Source organism: Papio anubis, chromosome 9 (genome assembly GCF_008728515.1).
Source record: "Papio anubis isolate 15944 chromosome 9, Panubis1.0, whole genome shotgun sequence".
Lineage (NCBI taxonomy): Eukaryota > Metazoa > Chordata > Mammalia > Primates > Cercopithecidae > Papio > Papio anubis.
In genome coordinates this window covers 89,966,774-89,985,734 of record NC_044984.1, presented here as the reverse complement: position 1 = coordinate 89,985,734, position 18,961 = coordinate 89,966,774, and the positions used below count along the sequence as shown (strand labels likewise).

Here is an 18,961-nt window from a genome sequence, read left to right as displayed (position 1 = left end):
ACTGAAGTTACACCCAGGGGTCGCTTCAAGAGGGAAACGTTTTCTGTAAGAATTTCTATGCCAGTAAATTGGGGAAGGTTTTAAAGATAACGGAATTTGCCACGCGTTTCTGCCAAACAATTCGACGTTGTGTAAATCGCAGAAATTCCGGCAAGGACTAACGACGTCCGTGGATGATTCTGCGGCTCACAGGCACACAGGACACTCAGGGTTTACCCTCCCGGGTTCCGACGGCACGACAGGTGCGAAGCCCGCCGGGGGAGGCAGTGCTTGTTGTCGGCGCAGACCCACGTGCGGCGCTGGGGACCGTCTGTGGCCCAGATCCCCCCACGAGGCGCGGAAGGCGGCCGCCGGCAGGTTCTCGGTGCCCGCGCAGAGCCGGCCCGGGGGCGGGGCTGTGGGAGGGGCGGGGCCTGCCGCGCGTCACTGCTGTCGTAGCCGCCGGACCGGGTCGCCGCGGCCGCCGAACCGGGGGGCGGGGGGCCGGGGGCCGGGGTGAGCGCTAAGATGGCCGCCCCGGCTCGGGCTGGTGAGTGTGAGCGAGGGCGCGGGCCGGGGTGACTGGCGGAGTGAGGACCCCTGCGGGAGCGGACGTGCGACGGCAGCCCCCGGGCCGGGAGGCACCTGGGAGAGTATTCCCGCCGCGCAAGGCGCTGGGGTCCTGAGGGAGGGAGAGAGAGACGGGGGCTACGGGGGCTGCGGGCGCGCGGCGGCGACGGGTCCGGCGAATTTTGAAGTGGCCCCCTGGGAAGTTTCGGTGGGTTCTGCGGTGCTCGGCCCCGTCCCGGCGGCCGCCTCACGAGTGCCCGGAGATGCGGCGGCCAGGGGCAGCGGGCTGGAGCGGGCGAGCTGGGGGAGAACCGGCGCGGGCGGGGGCTTCGAGGACGCGGAGGGGCTTCGCGCTGACCCCGGCACGAGCGTCGCGGAGAGGCTGGCGCGGGCTGGGTGCTGTGTGGAGCACGCACTGCCCGGGTCCAGCCGCATCCTTCCCGCTGCCCGGATTACAGCGAGGGGATGCTCGAAGCCCCGGGGCGCTTCGGGAGGGCGGTTGCGGCGCTCGGTTTACCGGCGTCTTGCCCGTCTCCTCTCCATCGATCGATCCCCGCGCTGCCGGCACCTGCTGCCGCTTAAAGATCTCAGTGCTTGAAAATCAGCTTCCTAAAGCCATTCCCGATGGCCTTCGATGGGAAAGAATGCCATATGGCTGAATTCATTATGGGGGATAAGAAATATGTCAGTGTGGGCGGAGGGGAACCTGTTAATACGTTCAAATTTAAGAGTAGGTAAGACACTATTCCCCGCCCCCATGAAAAAAGAAAGTGAAATATAGTAATTGTTTCAAATGCAAGTTTGAGCTGTTGTTAAATTCTACTGATAGCTGGATAATTTCTCGCATTTTTTATACTGCAAGCAAAACCATTTAGGAACCTTGGGAGGTTCACTTTCTCCTCAGACCAGTCCCCAAGTCCCCCACTCCCGCCACCTTTTAAGCCTTAATTGTATCTGGGCAAGTAACGGGGATTGTGAGATTTGCATGGAAATAAGACCTTCAGGTCCTGCACTTGAATTCTTTATTATCTGTTAAGTAGCTGCCTGTGGGGGTGAAGTAGGGCTGGTGACTTTTGGGGCCTGGGATTCCATTTTGAGTTGTGTTCACAACGAGCATTTGGTGTAAACAAGGAAAAAGAATGGGCTGTTCACTGTGGTGAAATTCGGAAAGCCAAATAGAAGTTAAGCACATGCTTATAGAATATTTCATAATCTCAATGAGATTCAATATTCAGTTGCCTTGAAAGAGATGAAAGTTTGTATTCTTGGAACTCTAATCGTTTTGTCCTTAATTTAGCATCTTGGGATATTTTAAAGAGCGTTTAAATGTTTTGGCACATTCAAGTTTTCTCTCCCCATTCTAGCTTTTTTCACACTAGCCATTAGTTTTGCATAGGTTCGATGTCAGATTTTTCAGTCCAGTAGTTATCACTGTGGACTATCCAAATTCAAATGTAGAGATATTCTAATATTGAACAGTTAGTCCAGTGCATACAGTTTAGAAAGTTGAAATATTTTGACTACTTCGTGTTTTTCTTCCCAAATGTTAATTGTTTGAGATTTTTTTAGCTTAAAAAATTTTAAGTGATAAATGAACCCGCATTTAGTATACTATACAATGGTACACCTTTTGGAATATTTAAAATGTAGAATCTGTTGAAGATTTGGGTTAGATATTTGAAATAAATTTTCTAGCCAGTTGTCTTTCTCCCTTTTCTACAGATTTATCTTTTCTGTACTACAAAAAAAGAAAATGTCATATACACTCTACCAAACTTCTCCTCTACACACTTGAATCTTACTATTACAGCGTTTTGGTTGTGCATAGAGAATTTTTCTGCTCATTGGGTTGAGGGCAGAGGCTGTGTTTTATATGTGTATCTTTAGTAGCTGACTAACTGCTTAACGTGGAGGAAAAACCGCTGTGTAAATTTGCTGAATTGGGGTTTTGAATGGTAGAGGATACAGAAATTTGGCTTCTTGTTAGCCAAAAAAACAAAAAAACAAAACACGTGCTTCGAAGTCTCTGTCTTTCCTGCAGTGTTAGGCAGAACAAACGTGGGTGCCAGATTCTAATGGAGTTGTCTGGTCCAGGGAGATTAGCGAGAGGCTGGGGCAGGGGCTCAGGAGTCTAATCAAGATAGGCAGGCCGGGCGCGGTGGCTCAAGCCTGTAATCCCAGCACTTTGGGAGGCCGAGACGGGCGGATCACGAGGTCAGGAGATCAAGACCATCCTGGCTAACACAGTGAAACCCCGTCTCTACTAAAAAAAAAATACAAAAAACTAGCCGGGCGAGGTGGTGGGCGCCTGTAGTCCCAGCTACTCGGGAGGCTGAGACAGGAGAATGGCGTAAACCTGGGAGGCGGAGCTTGCAGTGAGCTGAGATCCGGCCACTGCACTCCAGCCTGGGCTATAGAGCGAGACTCCGTCTCAAAAAAAAAAAAAAAAAAAAAAAAAAAAAAGATAGGCAATAAATCGTGTGCCCGAATAATTCTCTGAATTCAGTAACGGGGGACAGTTTTGCTATTAGGCCCAGCCTAAATAGGTGACAAATAGCTGAAATACAGAAGGATTCTACAAATAATGGCCTTATGGCTAAAAGATCATTGTAAAAGTTGTAACTGATATTCACAGCAATTTTAGACACCATAAAAAAGTTTATTAGGAAGAATTCATTTTTGATGGAGTTTTACACGTCATAGGAAAAAGGTAATTTGTAGTCTAACAATATACTTGCTAAATCAGCTCATAGATGTGCTAGAATGACATAGTCTAGGCATTTTACGCACAGAGTATTTGAATTCAATTTTTCAGACCCATGGTAGGATACTCAGTATTACTCTGAATGTTTCTCTCATTGTTACAAAGTTAGCTGCAGTAGATTGACGTGTAAATATGTTGATGTGACACGATGAGAAATGTTTTGGAACAAAATTACTTGTTAAGTAGGGATGGGGGTGAGAAATTCAAATAATCTGGAGACAGAAACTGCTTTCAGTAGCTTTATCTTACAACATGTTCAACTAGATTCAATCTTTGCTTCAGGAGAGGTATGTTAGAGACGTGAGGAAGGCCCAAGGGAAAAGGGTGTCCTTTATTGTTTAATGAGGAGTTTCAAGCGAGATCAGGGTAATTATAGATTCTAGATCTCTAAAGGAAGAAAGAATAACCAGGGCCTTTCTAGGGATAAAGGAAAGGAAATACATCATGATTGACATGGAGAGGTGCCAAAGCACACAATGGACATAATAGCATACCTAAGAGGGAGTAGGGAGGGTTTGAGAGCCCATTGTGTTCATTCGCTCAGTAATTTGTTCATTCAAAAATATTGAACCCCTTTCTGTGTACCAAGCACTGTGCTTGACCCTTGGCGTTTTACAAACTTTTCTTAAGAGGACAGAATACTATGGTGGTTCCGTGAAGTAAATGGAAAATGGAAAACTGCTTGTACGAGTGGGTAAGATTTACCCTAATTACTACAAACTATTGATAAAGTTGTTTTCATTCTTATCCAAATGCATTGTGGTGGTTAGTAATTCCTAAGACCTACTTCCTACTGAAATTACCATTTCCTTCTATCTTTTATTATGGAAAATAACAAATCATACAACTTTTAATAGCCTGTAGAGGATCTGTTTAGTTTGTTACTGTTTAAAGAAAAATGTTTTGTTACAAAAATTGTCTTCATTAAAATAGTCAACATATTCTCCCTCTGGGAGATTTCAATTTTTTTTTTTTTTTTAATGAGATGGTTACTGTGACACTTTTATTTTTAAATGTATTCTATTTTATGCCCAGTGGTACTTACATTTCTTCTTTAATAGAGTTAGAATGTATATGTGTTCGTGTAAAATATGAATGCCCGTTTCTTATGAAAATAGTTTATATCCCAATTATGAAGTTTTAAAAATTAAACATTCATAGTAAGATTTGTTAAAAACATCTTTTTTTTTTTTTTTTTTGGAGACAGTCTCACTCTGTTGCCCAGGCTGGAGCAGTGGCGCAGCCATTCTCTTGCCTCAGCCTCCCGGGTAGCTGGGACTACAGGCCCCCGCCACCACGCCCGGCTAATTTTTTCTATTTTTAGTAGAGACGGGGTTTCACCGTGTTAGCCAGGATTGTCTCGATCTGCTTACCTTGTGATCCACCCGCCTCGGCCTCCCAGAGTGCTGGGATTACAGGCTTGAGCCACCGTGCCTGGCCAAAAACATCTTAACAAAAGATGTTTGGGAAGTGGTTAGTCATATATGAGAGTAGAAAAGTATTTATTGTGGCCAGGCGTGGTGGCTCACGCCTGTAATCCCAGCACTTTGGGAGGCCGAGGTGGGTGGATCACGAGGTCAGGAGATCGAGACTATCCTAGCTAGCACAGTGAAATCCAGTCTCTGCTAAAAATACAAAAAACTTAGCTGGGCGTGGTGGCGGGCGCCTGTAGTCCCAGCTACTCAGGAGGCTGGGGCAGGAGAATGGCGTGAACCCGGGAGGTGGAGCTTGCAGTGAGCGGGAGATCGCACCACTGCCCTCCAGCCTGGGCGACGGAAAAAAAAAAAAAAAGTACTTACTGTTCCAAAGTTTAAAGGCTTTTATGTGCCATGTTAAGAAGTTTAGATTTAACTTGTGGTCTTTCAAGACTTTAAACAATCTTAATATTTATAAAATCGTTGCTATTTTAGAAATACCTTAATTTTTGTAAAATTGTGGTTATAAGACACTAAGACATATAAAATGTAAATATCGTATGATGATTATTTGACTAAGTATGAGCTATGGCGGGAGGAAGCTTCTTAATAGTGAATGAAAATGTTATTTCAGTGTCTATTCAGATTTTGACATATAGATTATTTTTTTCTTTGTTTTTCCACACTATACAGATGTATAGAATAATTCTTTTTAGGAATGTATTTCAGCCATTTCCCTCATTCTGTCACTTTATTAAATAGTAATTTAATTTGGCTTTTTTTGTGTGTGTTTATTCTTCATGGTAATTTCCTGACTTTCATTAAAATATTTTTTAAAGAAGGGATCCGAAAATTGAGCTACTAATTACACCAATTAGATCTATATTACATTATTCATACCATTGACCTTTGGTACCTGATATCCTCTTGTAAGAACCTCCAGGGCTTACAGCTGTATAGTCCCTTTCCATGCTTTCTTTCCAAGTATCTTCATAAACTGAGGTCAAAAGGGAGTGGCCGGCTGAAAAGTTTATTATGTCAAAGATAACTAAAATTTACAGTGGAATGTCATTTGTTTTTGTTTTGTTTGGTTTTTGTTTTTTTGTTTGTTTGTTTTTGAGACGGGGTCTCCCTCTGTCTCCCTGGCTGGAGTGCAGTGGCGCAATCTCGGCTCACTGCAAGATCCACCTCCTGGGTTCACGCCATTCTCCTGCCTCAGCCTCCCTAGTAGCTGGGACTACAGGCACTCGCCACCACACCTGGCTAATTTTTTTTGTATTTTTAGTAGAGACAGGGTTTCATCGTGTTAGCCAGGATGGTCTGGATCTCCTGACCTTGTGATCCGCCCGCCTCAGCCTCCCAAAGTGCTGGGATTACAGGCATGAGCCACTGCGCCTGGCCCGGAATGTTCGTTTTTGTGGTAAAAAAAAATTTAGCTACCCCTCTGATTTTTCAGTAATTCTTTCAGTAGCTTTCAAGTAGCTGGGGACTATAGTCACGCACTGCCACGTGTGGATTTTTTAAATTATTTGAATAGAGATGAGATCTCACTATATTACTGCAAAAACATCTCTCTTGTCTTTTTCTTCTTTTTTTGTAGAGACAGGGTCTTGCTATGTTGCGCAGTTTGGGACTTACTATTTTCTTTTCTTTTTTTTTTTTGAGATGGAGCCTTACTCTGTCACCCAGGCTGGACTCCTGCAGTGGCGCAATCTCGGATCACTGCAACCACCACCGCCTCCTGGGTTCAAGTGATTCTCCTGACTCAGCCTTCTAAGTAACTGGGACTACAGTTGCGTGCCCTCACACCCGGCTAATTTTTGTATTTTTAGTAGAGACAGGATTTCACCATGTTGGTCAGGCTGGTCTCGAACTCCTGACCTCAAGTGATCCACCTGCCTCAGCCTCTCAAAGTGCTGGAATTACAGCCATGAGCCACAGCGCCAGGCAGGACTTTACTATTTTCTTTTTCTTTTTTTTTTTTTGAGATGGAGTCTCGCTCTGTTGCCCAGGCTGGAGTGCAGTGACCCAATCTTGGCTCACTGCAAGCTCTGCCTCCCAGGTTCACACCATTCTCCTGCCTCTGCCTCCCGAGTAGCTAGGACTACAGGCACCTGCCACCACACCCGGCTAATTTTTTATATTTTTTAGTAAAGACGGGGTTTCACCGTGTTAGCTAGGATGGTCTCAATCTCCTGACCTCGTGATTCACCCTCCTCGGCTTCCCAAAGTGCTGGGATTACAGGCGTGAGCCACCATGCCTAGCCGATGACTTACTATTTTCAACCTGTTTTTTTTGTTTGTTTTTTTGAGATGGAGTCTTGCTCTGCCACCCAGGCTGGAGTGCAGTGGCTCACTGCAACCTCTGCCTCCAGGGTTCAAGCGATTCTCCTGCTTCAGCCTCCCGAGTAGCTGGGATTATGGGTGCCCACCACCACAACTGGCTAATTTTTGTATTTTTAGTAGAGACAGGGTTTTCACCATGTTGGCCAGGATGGTCTCGAACTCCTCAGGTGATCTGCCCACCTTGGCTTCCCAAAGTGCTGGGATTACAGGCGTGAGCCACCGTGCCTGGCCTCTTTTCAACCTCTGATTCAAATATTATAAAGAGGATGACCTGCAGTTAATACTAGTTGGTTGCTCCAAGAATATGGTAGCCTGAAAAAATATAGCTATACATCTATACAATCTTCATAAAGCCATGAGAGAATTTTTAGGTTAAAAGATGATGTTTGAGGCTGGGCACGGTGGCTCACGCCTATAATCCCAGCACTTTGGGAGGCTGAGGCGGGTGGATCACGAGGTCAGGAGATCGAGACCATCCTGGGTAACATGGTGAAACCCCGTCTCTACTAAAAAATACGAAAAATTAGCTGGGCTTGGTGGCGGGCGCCTGTAGTCCCAGCTACTCGGGAGGCTGAGGCAGGAGAATGGCGTGAACCCAGGAGGCAGAGCTTAGTGAGCCGAGATCGCTAGCCACTGCACTCCAGCCTTGGCAATAGAGCAAGACTCCGCCTCCCCAAAAAAAGATGATGTTTGGGATATAGTCTTTTTCCCTGGACTATATGATTTCCACCTAATAGGTGGTAGAGTAATACCAAGGATTCACATTCTTAAGTAAGTGATATAATGTTAGTAATAATCCAAAGTCCTTAGAGTTGTTCCATATCCCATGTCCCATTCACAACCCCAAGCACTTGGAAATAAGTGATGACCACCTGGAGACCAGAAGCCTGAGACCAGCCCAAGCAAAACCGACGAAACCCCATCCTCTGGGCTGTGCATATACCTTAGCCAGGCATTGTGGCACACGCCTGTAATCCCAGCTACTTGGGAGGCTGAAGTGGGAGGATCACTTGAGCCTGCAACAACAGGTTGCAGTGAGCTGAGATCATACCACTGCAGTCCAGCCTGGGCAACAGAGTGAGACCCTGTCTCAAAAAAAAAAAAAAAAAAATAGAGAAGATATTGTTTTTGACCAAAGAGTTTATGAAGGAGTTGGACCTTGGAGGATGAAGATGAGTTCTGAAAATTAGCTGGGGCTGACTTTTTGGCTGGCGTGCATGACAGGTAGAAGGGTAATAAGGTGAAGATAGGTTAGAATCTGATTGTGGAGGATTTTGAAAGGAAGACTGACAGATGTATATGTTTTTATTGAAATATTTGTCAAACTGTTATGAAATTAGTTGCAATCAGTAGTTTTTAAATGAAGCAGGAAATAGCATACTTTTTTTATTTTGTTTTTTTTTTTGAGACAAGGTCTTGCTTTTTTGCTGAGGCTGCAGTGCAGTGGCACCATCATGGCTTGCTGCAGCCTCGACCTCTCCAGGCTCAAGTGATCCTCCCACCTCAGCCTCCAGAGTAGCTGGGCTTATAGGCACACGCAACTGTGCCAGGTAATTTTTGCATATTTTGTTTCACTATGTTGTCCAGGCTGGTCTCGAACTCCTGAGCTCAAGCAATCTGCCCACCTCGTCCTCCCAAATTGCTAGGACTTTATATTCTGAGTGTGAGCAACTGTGCCCAGCCATAATTCATTATTCTTTTTTTTTTTTTTTTGGAACAGAGTTTCACTCTGTTGCCCAGGCTGGAGTGCAGTGGCGTGGTCTTGTGATCTCGGCTCACTGCAACTTCTGCCTCCCAGGTTCAAGCAATTCTGCCTCAGCCTCCTGAGCAGCAGCTGGGATTATAGGTGCCTGCCACCATGTTCGGTTAATTTTTTGTATTTTTAGTAGAGGCGGGTTTCACCATGTTGGCCAGGCTGGTCTTGAACTCCTGACCTCAAATGGTCTACCCACCTTGGCCTCCCAAAGTGCTGAGATTACAGGCGTGAGCCACCACGCCTGGCCCAGAATACATTATTCTTTTTGTTTGTTTGTTTGTTTTGAGACAGAGTCTTGCTCTGTTGCCCAGGCTAAAGTTCAGTGGCATGATTTCGGCTCATTGCCAGCTCCACCTCCCGGGGTCACGCCATTCTCCTGCCTCAGCCTCCCGAGTAGCTGGGACTACAGGCGCCTGCCACCACACCCGGCTAATTTTTTGTATTTTTAGTAGAGATGGGATTTCACCATGTTAGCAAGGATGGTCTCGATCTCCTGACCTCGTGATCTGCCTACCTCGGCCTCCCAAAGCGCTGGGATTACAGGCATGAGCCACCGCACCCGGCACGTTGTTCTTTTAAGGATTGTTTGTAAAGCATTTGTTCCAGAGTGTGTGTGTTATGTGTGTACACCTATTTACTGGGGTGTGAGGTAAAATTTTTGAGTCTCAAAGTTCAAAAGCCTCTGCATTATTGAACTACAGGGAACCATTGGAGGATTTTAAGTACAAGAGTTAAAGGTTCACACAAGCTGAGGGAGCAGAGAGTGGGTTATTATTGTGCCTATTAGGCACAGAGTTTAAGCTTTGCAAGATGCAAAGAGTTATGGAATGGATGGTTGTGCAACAAAGTAAATGTATGTAACACTACTATACTATACAGTTAAAAGTGGTGAAGATACATTTTTGTTATGTGTATTTTACTAGAATTTTTAAAAAATAAAACATTTTTTAAATTGCTACTTCTGTATGGTGAGATCAGGGGGAATTTGTTTTCTTCTCTTTCCCAATTTTTCTGTAATGAATATATTTTGCTTTCATAATGAGGAAATTAAAATTATAATTTTTTCATCAAAAAAGAGTTAAAGGCTCAGAGCAAACTTGAAGGTTAATTTGGTGGGATAGTATGGAGGAGAGAGCCCAGATGATGAGAGACCAGTTTGGAGGCTACCAAAATATTGTGCTCCAGGAACAATATAATAAAATCCATGAGAGTGATAGCTGTGGAAATGAAAAGTAATAGAGACTTAGGGAACAATAACCCTAAGTATATAGGAATAGAAAAGATGGGAGGGAAAGCAGGGTTTGGTGGCTCATGCCTGTAATCCCAGCACTTTGGGAGGCCGAGGGTGGGTGGATCACCTGGGTCAGGAGTTCGAGACCAGCCTGGCCAACATAGTGAAACCCCATCTGTACTAAAAATACAAAATTCGCCTTGCATGGTGGTGCATGCCTGTAATCCCAGCTACTTGGGAGGCTGAGGCAGGAGAATCACTTGACCCCGGGAGGCAGAGGTTGCAGTGAGCCAAGATCATGCCATTACGCTCCAGCCTTGGCAAAAAGAGTGAAACTTCAGTCAAAAAAAAAAAAAAGGTGGAAGGGAAGAGTAAAGAAAATCCTTAAGATTTCTAGCCTAGGTCCTAGAATGATAATATAGTATCTGTTAGAGAAAAATACCAGATAAAAAGCTAATTTGGGAAGGTAAGATACATAGGTAAGCTGACTTTGGGTTTTGCCTGAGACTGGTTCAGAAAGGTCAGGGCTAAGGATAAAGTCTGGGTAGTCAACTATCCAGAACTGATGATCAGACCTCTGTTGGAACCTCTGTAGGATGAGTTCGTTATCAGAAGAGGTTTGAAGAGCTACAAAAATACAACAGGAAGATATTATACTACATGCTAAACTCTGGGTTGTAGGTTACAAACGGCTATAATTTGAGTAGATAGAAATTAATTTCAGAGAGTCCTCACTGTGGTGAGTATAAGCAGTTTTATGCTGTCAAACTATAACAAGTTAAATATATTACCTATGATCTTATTTGATTTTGGAGTTTGATATAAACCATTGATTAAAAACCATTTAGAAGATCATCTGTTTCTCTCCTAATCATTTTAGCTTTTTGTTTAGTAAATGCTTCAATGATATAATAATTCTACATAAAATTAGTTTTCAATAAGTCAAATATAGTTATTTAACTTTAGAGATTTGCTGAAAGGAATTTTTAAAATGCATGCTCAGTCATAGGTATGAAAAGTATGAAGAGCTTGAATGGCTTTCTTTGAACAAATTAATTTTTTTATTGTCTTTTTGCACTGAAGAATGATAAAAAGCTTTTAGAATATTTGTAAATACATCTATTTTTAAAAATGAAAATAGTATACTTGGTGTTTAAAAAGCCATTTCATTGACAAGTCACACTGGTGGAAAAATAAAAAGCAGAAAAAGAAGCCATTTGATAGCTACTAATTTGGATTTCAAGTGTGAAACAGTTTTTAAATGCATGAGAATGATAGCGCAGATAGTTTTAATCCTTATAGATTCCATTCCAAGCATGCTATTTGTACGGTGCTATTATATTGGTACAGGTAATATTTTGTCAGAATCTGCATGAGGGATATAAAAATGTTTTGTCAGGTAATACCTCTTTGAAATGAATACCTCTTTAAAATGAATATGCTGCCAAAAATCATACATCCAATCTGCTGATGCCAGAGCTAATGCATAGTTCACAGCGGTGGATTAGCAAATGAAAAGAGGTGCTCTGAACCCAGTAGAGGAAAATAGAAAGTGTCAAGAAAATACTACCATCCTCCTTTCTTTCATCCAAGCTCTTAGATCTTTGTGTGGTGAGGCCCCTTTGGGGATACCCTAGTAACTGTCTGAGCTTCAGCTCCAGGCAGGAGTGCAAACTGGAGATCTCTGGGGACAGCAGCCTGGCTCTGCAGCTCCTGCTTTCCTCTGTGCCGTTGCCTCTGTTGTCCACCCCCTACTGATTTCTTTTGTAAGTAGACAGGGTAAGTGGGCCCCCTACCCTAAAATATTAATCTCGTGATCTGTCATTCCACTATGCTGGTTTCACGTCTTTCTATTTTTAAAAAGGTCTTATCTTTGAGAGACCCCCTTTTAAAATGCAAATACCCCTGGGAGAGGTCAGACCTTAGTTCTTAGCTAACATCTTGATTATCTCTTAGCACCTTGGTTGGTCTTAGTACACGTTTGGCTGAGAAGAAGGAATCCCTGGCTAAAAGTGATCAACTAGAAGGAAACTAGCATTTATAATAATAATTTATTATTATTTTATTACTATTGGCAGCTAAGATGTACTGAGGGCCATATTATTAAGTGCCAGGAGTTGTTCTAAGTTAATTCCCTGAACAACCCTATTGGTATTATTACCACTATTACTTTACAGATAAGAAAACTGAGGTATCTAGCACATAGTTTATGGCCACATAGTAAATCCTGTCAAGTGTTAAACTCGGGTATATAGATTCCAGGGTGTGCTCACTAACCGTTTTACTGTAATACCTCTCTTCTACCGTGATGTCTCTCAGATGACATCTAATCAAGATTTCACCCTTTTCACAATTTTGTATAAATAGAATGATGTGTTTAATTATAGATGCCACTTCTTTTGAAGGTCAAGTACTTTATTATCTAAATAGATTTTTTAGCAACAGCTTCAATGAAACAAGCACTTTTTTTGTATTCAAGGGAATTTATTTGCAGAGTAGAGAAAGGAGTAAAGAGGCTAGTGTACAATTTAACACATACATAACGCTATCTGAGTTGCTTTTCTTTAAAACGTTATTTTTACAATTTTGAAAGTATAGATTAATAAAGAAAGTACAGAATTTGCAGTCCCATTACCCAGAGATAACCTCAGAATAAATGTATGTATTATCACCAGACTTTTTTCTATTGAGCCTTTTCTGAAGGTGTTAACTCATTCTACATCTTTAAAATTTTGGAATGAAATGATCTTTTTTGAGAGTAAATGCTGGCATTTCCTTCTTCATCTCTGCAAGGATGTTGAACTAATAATTATTTTTGGCCTGGCATGGTGGCTCACGCCTGTAATCCCAGCACTTTAGGAGGCCAAGGCAGGCGGATCATGAGGTCAGGAGCGCAAGACCAGCCTGACCAACATGGTGAAACCCCATCTCTACTAAAAATACAAAAATTAGCTGGACATGGTGACGTGTGCCTGTAATCTCAGCTACTCGGGAGGTTGAGGCAGGAGAATCGCTTGAACCCGGGGGGTGGAGATTGCAGTGAGCCAAGATAGCGCCACTGCATTCCAGCCTGGGCAACAGAGTGAGACTTCGTCTCAAAAAATAAAATAAAAATTATTTTCTATGATTTACCAGAAACGTGTTTAACTAAATTTTCTCTGCGTTCTTTATTTTATCCATTTTGAATCAAAGGTAATATAGAGCCCTAGATTCTTTCCTTAACCTCCAAATTGAGTAAGTTCTCTCAACCAATGTTTATTAAGCACTAATTCTACCTCTGCCCCTTCTTCAAAACTGCTATACTCCTGCAGCTTTAATTTCCTTATAATTTCTGGACTGTTAGTCTCTCTTAACCACTCATCCCTTCTCCAGAGCTCTTTGTAATTCAGATTCCTCTGTAACCCACAGATCTGATCGTATCATTCTCCTCTACAGATTTCTTCAGTGGCTCTATGTTGCTCATAGGCCCTAGAAGCAAGCTTGGGGATGATTAGGGCAAGTAATTCTCTGAGTCCCAGGTACCAGCAAGTGGCTCTAGAAGGGGAGTTGCTGGTGTGTGCAGACTTCAGGTGGCCACATGTCCTTGGCCTTGCTGACTACACATTAATGGAGGAGGACTACAGCAAGGAACCCCTAAAGTGGTTATTTAGGTCTAGATGCAGACCGTGCTACTGTGTGTTGAGAGTAGACCATTCATGGCGGTAAGGACAGAAGTGCAGAGAACATCTGGGAGCCTTACTGCAGTAATCCAGGTAGGACTTGATTGTAGATTGGATCAGGTTGGTGGCAGTAGAGGCACTAAGTAAGTCAGATTCTCAGTATATTTTGAAGGTAGAGTCAACCATTTTTCCTGAAGGATAGATTTAGAGAGAGAGAGAGTCAAGGATGACTCCAAGGTTTCTTGCCTCAGTACAGAAAGGTATGGGATAGTGGAATATATTAATCACTGATGTCTCAATTTTACCATTAGCAACTATTGTCAAATCCTAGGTGTTCTAATAAAATAGCATATTTGACCCGATTTTAAACCTCTGGAAATTTTGAGAGAGAGAAGTAAATTTAAAATGTGCACTTAAAACGTGTGTGAACATGGGGGCCGGGCACAGTGGCTCATGTCTGTAATCCTAGCACTTTGGGAGGCTGAGGAGGGTGGATCAGTTGAGGCCAGGAGTTCCAGCCTGGGCAACATGGTGAAACTATGTCTCTACCAAAAATACAAAAATTAGCCAGGCGTAATGGCACATGCCTGTGGTCTCAGCTACCGGCAATGTTGAGGTGGGAGAATCGCTTGAACCTAGGAGGTGGAGGTTGCAGTGAGCTGAGACTGCACCACTGCAGTCCAGCCTAGGTGACATAACAAGACCCTGTCTCAAAAAAAAAAAAAAAAAAAAGAAAAAAAGAAAAGAAAAGAAAAAGAAAAAAAAGAAAGAAATGTGAACATGTGAGAGTTGGGACTGGTCAGTACCTGATACCTAAAAATTAAGGAACGATTATGAGATTTTACAAAAACAGGTGGGAAGGAACCAAATATCAACTGCTTTTGCAGTTTTCCTGAGGCCTGGAGGTGGCACTTGCAGGTACCATTGAAATTCACAGTTTCAACTGCCCTAAAAATTTAATGCCTTGGTCATGATACGTAGAGTGTTTTTAGTGTTCCGTAACTAGGTCTCCACTCAAACCCTGAAATTTGTCTTTGATTTGTATTAAATCAATGAAAAAGGTGTTTTGTGATCACGACTTTTTAAATAAGATTTCTGTTCATTACATGTAAATAACTTAGAGCAGAAGTGTTCCTGACTTTAACTGATAAAGGAACAAGTTCTGTGTCAAAAATCACGTAAGCTTCTTTTTTTTTTAAATAAGCTTATAATTTCAGATAGGCTTAGGCCTGCTAGAATGTGATAAAAGCTTATTGCTACCCTCTTCATATTCTTCTTTTTTTTCTCTTTATTTCCTTGTATGTTCCTGAGAATATTCAAATACAAAAGCACTTTCTCCTCTTCTGTCTTTCTCTTTCCCTAAAGCCATCTGTCAAGTCTGTTCAGCCTCAGAGTATGTTATAGAGCTATGAATTAAAGGCAATTATTGATTTACCCAATGGAAAAAAATAAGTTTAATGGTAATTAAATAGAATATCTAATATTATTTATTTAAATAGGGTAATTTGTTCGCTGTAGCTACAATTAAAACTACCATTTACTGAGCATTTACCGTGTGTCAGATAAATATTATCTCTCAGTTCTTCAACAATTCAATTGAAGTTGGTATGGTTTAGAGAAGTTAAAACATTTGCTCAAAATCATACATTTAACAGTGTGTGGCAAAGGTACAATTCAAACCTACGTTTTTCTGCCTTAAAACTCAGCCTTTCTTATTTGATTATGCTTTATTAACTCTGCATAGGGCTCAGAATGTTTATAAATATTAGTGAGATATATTTGGGTCTTGCCAACCCCAGTCTTTAAGAAAAGGGGCCAGGCACAGTGGTTCATGCTTGCAATCCCAGTACTTTGGGAGGCCAGGGTGGATAGATGACCTGAGCTCAGGAGTTCAAGACCAGCCTGGGCAACATGACGAAACCCTGTCTCTAGTAAAAATACGAAAAACAAATTAGCTGTACATGGTGGTGCATGCCTATAATCCCAGCTACTTGGAGGCCAAGACACAATAATCATGGGAGCCCAGGAGGCAGAGGTTGCAGTGAGCTGAGATTGCACCACTGCACTCTATCCTGGGCCACAGAGCAAGACTCTGTCTCAAAACAAAACAAAACGAAAAAGAAATGTAGTTTTGGAAACTGCCCTCAGACTACTGGGTAAAAAGGATAGATCTTAAGCTATTTCAGTGGAAAGTGATTACTACCCATTTTTCACCACTAGATGGTGGCAGAAAGTTAAAAACAAAAGTTAAAGGTGACTCATTAGAGAAAGTGAAGTGTCTGTGCTTTCAGAGCAAGGTGGATGTGAGATTAGGGAAGTCTAGAGCAAGGGAAATGTGAGAACTGCCAATGGTATTTTAACAGCCTGGAAATTGGGAGCAAAGGACACAAACCTTTATTATGCTTGGGAAAAATATGAAAAATATTGGCGTCTTGTTTTTATTAATACTTGACATTGTTCTGTTTAGTTTTCAGATGCTTCAAGTGTTGTGAACAGAGACTTGTTTGGATTATGCGTTTCTCAGCTAGACTAAATAAATGCTAACAATGGATAAGTGCAAACATGTTGGGCAGCTGCGGCTTGCTCAAGACCATTCCAGCCTCAACCCTCAGAAATGGCACTGTGTGGACTGCAACACGACCGAGTCCATTTGGGCTTGCCTTAGCTGCTCCCATGTTGCCTGTGGAAGATATATTGAAGAGCACGCACTCAAGCACTTTCAAGAAAGCAGTCATCCTGTTGCATTGGAGGTGAATGAGATGTATGTTTTTTGTTACCTTTGTGACGATTATGTTCTGAATGATAATGCAACTGGAGACCTGAAGTTACTACGGAGTACATTAAGTGCAATCAAAAGTCAAAATTATCACTGCATGACTCGTAGTGGGATGGTTTTACGGTCCATGGGTACAAGTGATGATTCTTATTTCTTATATGACGGTGCCCAATCTCTGCTTCAAAATGAAGATCAAATGTATACTGCTCTTTGGCACAGGAGAAGGATATTAATGGGTAAAATCTTTCGAACATGGTTTGAACAATCACCCATTGGAAGAAAAAAGCAAGAAGAACAATTTCAGGAAAAATTAGTAGTAAAAAGAGAAGTAAAGCGAAGACGGCAAGAATTAGAGTATCAAGTTAAAGCAGAATTGGAAAGTATGCCTCCAAGAAAGAGTTTACGTTTACAAGGGCTCGCTCAGTCGACCATAATAGAAATAGTTCCTGTTCAGGTGCCAGCACAAATGCCAGCGTCAACAGCAAAAGACAAAGTACTCTCTACCTCAGAAGATGAAAGATCTCAAAAAATCAATGACTCCTCAGTTAAACGAAAGCCAATAGTAACTCCTGGTGTAACAGGATTGAGAAATTTGGGGAATACTTGCTATATGAATTCTGTTCTTCAGGTGTTGAGTCATTTACTTATTTTTCGACAATGTTTTTTAAAGCTTGATCTGAACCAATGGCTGGCTGTGACTGCTAGTGAGAAGAAAAGATCTTTCTGTAAGCATCCACCAGTCACAGATACAGTATATCAAATGAATGAATGTCAAGAAAAAGATACAGGTTTTGTTCGCTCCAGACAATCAAGTCTGTCATCAGGACTAAGTGGTGGAGCATCAAAAAGTAGAAAGATGGAACTTATTCAGCCAAGGGAGCCAACTTCACAGTACCTTTCTCTTTGTCATGAATTGCATACTTTGTTCCAAGTCATGTGGTCTGGAAAGTGGGCGTTGGTCTCACCATTTGCTATGCTACACTCAGTGTGGAGACTCATTCCTGCCTTTCGTGGTTACGCCCAACAAGATGCTCAGGAATTTCTTTGTGAACTTTTAGATAAAATACAACATGAATTAGAGACAACCGGTACCAGTTTACCAGCTCTTATCCCCACTTCTCAAAGGAAACTCATCAAACAAGTTCTGAATGTTGTAAATAACATTTTTCATGGACAACTTCTTAGTCAGGTATGGATTTTTTTTAATCTTATTTTCATCATTGGGAGTTCATAAAGTGTAGCCTATAAAAAGGCATATTCTATGTACATCTAGTGTGTTAAGCTAGTACGATTTTCAGGTCAAAATAGATTGTTTTTATAAATATGTGTAGAGAAATCAGCTCACTCATTTACAATTCCTTCTTTCATGAATCATTGGAAGTAGTTTTACATCCATGGTATCAAAAGCTTTTGGAGGGAGGGAGAAATCAGGAGACGGAGCTCTCTAGGTTACCAGTATTACATTCATTATCTGAGGGATTGAGAAGAGGAGGGTTTAATCCCAGAGGGAACAGATTTAAAGATGCTGCTATACTGGGAATGGAAATGGTGCACATGGCCTGGCGCGGGGGCTCATGCCTGTAATCCCAGCACTTTGGAAGGCCATGGCAGGTGAATCACCTGAGGTCAGGAGTTCAAGACCAGCCTGACTAACATGGTGAAACCCCGTCTCTACTAAAAATACAAAAGTTTGCTGAGTGTGGTGGCAGACGCCTGTAATCTCAGCTACTTGGGAGGCTGAGTCAGGAGAATCACTTGAACCCAGGAGGTGGAGGTTGCAATGAGCTGAGACTGTGCCATGGCACTCCAGCCTGGGTGACAGAGCGAGACTCTGTCTCAGAAAAAAAAAAATAAAGAAATAAAGGAAAGAAAGAAAGAAAATGGTGCATACTTGAGCAATTTCAGGGACCAAGGAGTAGCCCTGGAGGACTTCCTATAAAACCAAAGGGTCATGGTCTGAAAGCTTTAACAATAGGTAGGGAAATTTTAAGGTAAACAAAAGTGATTCCATCTAGAATAATTTTAAATGATTTTCTTTTATTTTAATTACTGCTCAAAAGTTTCCTTTGTCATGATAAGGTAGACTACAAAACCAGAATCTTCTAAGTAAAGGTTCTCTATGCTGAGTGGACTTATTGGTGAAATATTAATAGACATAAGGCTCTCTACTTTCCCATAACACACAGATTTAAACAAATTTTTTTTTATAACTGAAGCTATTAGGCTTTTAGGTCATTTCCTTCCCCCTGCACACCTGCCTCTGTTCTTCAGTTCAACTTTCATTGTAATAAGTCCATCTTTTGTTTTTATAGCATACTTTCCTAGAATGTTGTTTAAATATTTCAGATGTAATTCTTCTTAAGGAATATCTATGAAGTTTATTTTTCAGTGTTTCAGAAATGCAAAGACTTTGAGTTAATTAGCAAATAAGAATTGTACTTGTGTTAACATGCAATTTTACTTCT

General features: G+C 42.1%; 1 protein-coding gene across 4 annotated transcripts in view; it reads left to right on the top strand.

Moving 5' to 3' along the window:
* Positions 1–18,961, top strand: part of USP44 (ubiquitin specific peptidase 44) — a 36,517-nt gene that overhangs the window by 2,201 nt on the left and 15,355 nt on the right. For 2 of the 4 annotated variants that reach the window (XM_021922803.2, XM_003906976.5), the window contains exon 2: positions 16,188–17,685. In XM_021922803.2, the coding sequence (XP_021778495.1) occupies positions 16,258–17,685 (1,428 nt within the window). In that variant the 5' untranslated portion in view covers positions 16,188–16,257. Of the gene's footprint in view, positions 1–448; positions 530–2,990; positions 4,008–16,187; positions 17,686–18,961 lie in introns of those variants that run through there. The other 2 variants (XM_003906977.4, XM_021922802.2) reach the window with 2 other exon arrangements.